General features: G+C 56.5%; 2 protein-coding genes across 2 annotated transcripts, besides 4 other annotated features; both read right to left on the minus strand.

Annotated features, from left to right (window-relative positions):
• Tc00.1047053504221.9 (membrane associated protein, putative) lies at positions 1-2818 on the minus strand (the record flags this gene model as incomplete). Its single annotated transcript, XM_798141.1, has 1 exon — positions 1-2818. A coding segment is annotated over one exon (2818 nt), but the record flags the coding sequence as incomplete, so codon positions are not given.
• Positions 1-4086: a sequence feature (areas merged during assembly that could not be assigned to a particular haplotype. This can correspond to areas where the two haplotypes were merged or to regions with more than two copies in the genome that were merged during assembly.).
• Positions 2928-2947: a microsatellite.
• Positions 3001-3060: a microsatellite.
• Positions 3191-3238: a sequence feature (T-rich).
• On the minus strand, positions 3271-4086 carry Tc00.1047053504221.20 (26S proteasome regulatory non-ATPase subunit, putative; the record flags this gene model as incomplete). The annotated part of the gene is made up of 1 exon (XM_798140.1): positions 3271-4086. A coding segment is annotated over one exon (816 nt), but the record flags the coding sequence as incomplete, so codon positions are not given.

Here is a 4086-nt window from a genome sequence, read left to right on the forward strand (position 1 = left end):
CTCGTTGGGCACGTTCCTCAGTCTCTCGTTGGGCACGCTCCTCAGCCTCTCGTTGGGCACGCTCCTCAGCCTCTCGTTGGGCACGCTCCTCAGCCTCTCGTTGAGCACGCTCCTCAGCCTCTCGTTGAGCACGCTTCTCAGCCTCTCGTTGAGCACACTGCTCAGCCTCTTGCCATGCTCGTTCCTCAGCCTCTCGTTGGGCACGTTCCTCAGTCTCTCGTTGGGCACGCTCCTCAGCCTCTCGTTGGGCACGCTCCTCAGCCTCTCGTTGGGCACGCTCCTCAGCCTCTCGTTGGGCACGCTCCTCAGCCTCTCGTTGAGCACGCTTCTCAGCCTCTCGTTGAGCACGCTTCTCAGCCTCTCGTTGAGCACGCTTCTCAGCCTCTCGTTGAGCACACTGCTCAGCCTCTTGCCATGCTCGTTCCTCAGCCTCTCGTTGGGCACGTTCCTCAGTCTCTCGTTGGGCACGCTCCTCAGCCTCTCGTTGGGCACGCTCCTCAGCCTCTCGTTGGGCACGCTCCTCAGCCTCTCGTTGGGCACGCTCCTCAGCCTCTCGTTGAGCACGCTTCTCAGCCTCTCGTTGAGCACGCTTCTCAGCCTCTCGTTGAGCACGCTTCTCAGCCTCTCGTTGAGCACGCTTCTCAGCCTCTCGTTGAGCACACTGCTCAGCCTCTTGCCATGCTCGTTCCTCAGCCTCTCGTTGGGCACGCTCCTCAGCCTCTCGTTGGGCACGCTTCTCAGCCTCTCGTTGAGCACGCTTCTCAGCCTCTCGTTGGGCACGTTCCTCAGACTCTCGTTGAGCACGCTCCTCAGCCTCTCGTTGGGCACGCTCCTCAGCCTCTCGTTGAGCACGCTTCTCAGCCTCTCGTTGAGCACGCTTCTCAGCCTCTCGTTGGGCACGCTCCTCAGCCTCTCGTTGGGCACGCTCCTCAGCCTCTCGTTGGGCACGTTCCTCAGACTCTCGTTGAGCACGCTCCTCAGCCTCTCGTTGGGCACGCTCCTCAGCCTCTCGTTGAGCACGCTTCTCAGCCTCTCGTTGAGCACGCTTCTCAGCCTCTCGTTGAGCACGCTTCTCAGCCTCTCGTTGGGCACGCTCCTCAGCCTCTCGTTGGGCACGCTCCTCAGCCTCTCGTTGGGCACGCTCCTCAGCCTCTCGTTGAGCACGTTCCTCAGCCTCTCGTTGGGCACGTTCCTCAGCCTCTCGTTGGGCACGCTCCTCAGCCTCTCGTTGGGCACGCTCCTCAGCCTCTCGTTGGGCACGCTCCTCAGCCTCTCGTTGGGCACGCTCCTCAGCCTCTCGTTGAGCACGCTTCTCAGCCTCTCGTTGAGCACGCTTCTCAGCCTCTCGTTGAGCACGCTTCTCAGCCTCTCGTTGAGCACGTTCCTCAGACTCTCGTTGAGCACGCTCCTCAGCCTCTCGTTGGGCACGCTCCTCAGCCTCTCGTTGAGCACGTTCCTCAGCCTCTCGTTGGGCACGCTTCTCAGCCTCTCGTTGAGCACGCTTCTCAGCCTCTTGCCATGCTCGTTCCTCAGTCTCTCGTTGGGCACGCTTCTCAGCCTCTCGTTGAGCACGCTTCTCAGCCTCTCGTTGAGCACGCTTCTCAGCCTCTTGCCATGCTCGTTCCTCAGCCTCTCGTTGAGCACGTTCCTCAGCCTCTCGTTGAGCACGCTCCTCAGCCTCTCGTTGAGCACGCTCCTCAGCCTCTCGTTGAGCACGCTCCTCAGCCTCTCGTTGAGCACGCTCCTCAGCCTCTCGTTGAGCACGCTTCTCAGCCTCTCGTTGAGCACGTTCCTCAGCCTCTCGTTGAGCACGCTCCTCAGCCTCTCGTTGGGCACGCTCCTCAGCCTCTCGTTGAGCACGTTCCTCAGCCTCTCGTTGGGTACGCTTCTCAGCCTCTCGTTGAGCACGCTTCTCAGCCTCTTGCCATGCTCGTTCCTCAGTCTCTCGTTGGGCACGCTTCTCAGCCTCTCGTTGAGCACGCTTCTCAGCCTCTCGTTGAGCACGCTTCTCAGCCTCTCGTTGAGCACGCTCCTCAGCCTCTCGTTGAGCACGCTCCTCAGCCTCTCGTTGAGCACGCTTCTCAGCCTCTCGTTGGGCACGCTCCTCAGCCTCTCGTTGGGCACGCTCCTCAGCCTCTTGCCATGCTCGTTCCTCAGCCTCTCGTTGGGCACGCTTCTCAGCCTCTCGTTGAGCACGCTTCTCAGCCTCTCGTTGAGCACGTTCCTCAGCCTCTCGTTGGGCACGTTCCTCAGCCTCTCGTTGGGCACGCTTCTCAGCCTCTCGTTGGGCACGTTCCTCAGCCTCTCGTTGAGCACGCTTCTCAGCCTCTTGCCATGCTCGTTCTTCGGCCTCTCGTTGGGCACGTTCCTCAGCCTCTCGCCGTGCTCGTTCCTCGGCCTCTTGCCATGCTCGTTCCTTAGCCTCTCGCCGGGCACGCTTCTCAGCCTCCCGCCGTGCACGCTCCTCGGCCTCACTTTGTGAGCTTTTTCCATTTTCTTCTTGCGTGCTTTCGCCGTATTTTACTGTAGATGAGGGTTCAATCCCGAAAGCAAGCGATATATTTTGAGGGCTCGAATAATGAGTTGTTTGCTCGTTGTTGACCCGCTCTTGCTGTTTTGCTCGCAATCTACGTTCTATTTCTGCTTTAATGGCATCCTCCTCCTTTTTTTCAATCTGGTCGTCAATGGGAAAAATTTCAAAGGGTGGAGGCAAGGCGGCCCTTGTCCCGTTTGGGTCCGCCCTGCCCCCCTTCGCCCTCTCAACCTCCCGCTCCATCTCCATCAGAAGCGATTTCTCGATGCTGTTGGTCGAGTCCATCGTATTTTGTTTTGTCTTTCGCCAGGCTCGCCCCTCCCGCCTGATGGTCCTAAAATACCAATCAATAAAAATCTAAACTCTCGTAAACTACAGAGAAAGGCGGGCCAAAAAATAAATAAATAAATAAATTGAGTGACGGTCGGCCTGGAAAACATTAAGCGAGTCACGGGACAAGCAGGGAGAACAAAAAGAAAAACCAAAAACAACGCACATAAAAACAGAGACAACAAACCAAAACAAAAGAAAAGAAAACTCAAAACAACAAGAAAAAAAAGGAACGCCAAGAGCTCCTGAGGGAATTCGCCCGCACGCTCCTCATCAACATCTCATAATTTCTCCCTCTCCGCTGATAACCATCAAAAACGACAGCTGTTTTTTTTTTTTCTTTCGTCTTTTTTCATTTTTTTTTTTCGTTTTCTTCCCCTCTCTTCTTTGATATGGGAAGACTTTGGCTACTCCACATTTGGCTTCTCCTCCACAACAATAATGCCTTCAATGACGGCCGCAACTGCCTGATGCTTCCCGGACGCAATCTCAACCTTGTCTGTGGCACTTAACAGAACGGGGGTGCTGTGTGTCTGGAATCCCGTGATTGCCTTTGGCTTTCCGGCTACTGCTACCGTGTCCACAGGGAGCCCCACGCGTACCTGCACAGCATCCTTGAGAACATTCATCTGTGCATCGACCGCAAGCACCATACGGGGACTGATGCTTGGAGTAAGGGTGAGCAACATATAATGGTACTTGCCCAGAATAGTCTTGTCGCAATACAGTGCGCTGTGTAGGAAGCCAAGAAGTCCCGTTAATGCCGTCGGTGATACCAAAGTCCGGTCGTTGAGAAGCGGGGAAAGCGTCAGGTGGCCTTTCCCCATCATTGTTAGACCCTGTGCAAGACGAACGGAAAAGTGTTGAAGCGCAAAGCGTTCTTTGTGATAGTAAGAAGCCAAGTTACGTAGTTTACTCGCGACTCGGGCGTTGTTGCTTCCAGCAGAAACAATTCCCAAGGCGAGGATGGCGTTGATTGCCGTAGGCGCATCGCTGTCATGAGAAAGGCGATTCAGTGTCTCCACCACAGGCATACTCGGGTTGGAGGCAGAGAGAAGGGCGTACGCCAGGGGGATTGCGTGTCTGCCAGAAAGGTTTGACCCGCCTTTGCTCACTGTGTCCACAAGCAGGGCATGAATGACGGACCGTTTGGCCATCTCCACCCCAATGTCTTCCCCAAGAGCTACCAGTCCGATGCCAAGAACAGCGGCCGCCTTGTGATT

This window comes from Trypanosoma cruzi, genomic scaffold (genome assembly GCF_000209065.1).
Source record: "Trypanosoma cruzi strain CL Brener 1047053516805 genomic scaffold, whole genome shotgun sequence".
Taxonomy (NCBI): domain Eukaryota; phylum Euglenozoa; class Kinetoplastea; order Trypanosomatida; family Trypanosomatidae; genus Trypanosoma; species Trypanosoma cruzi.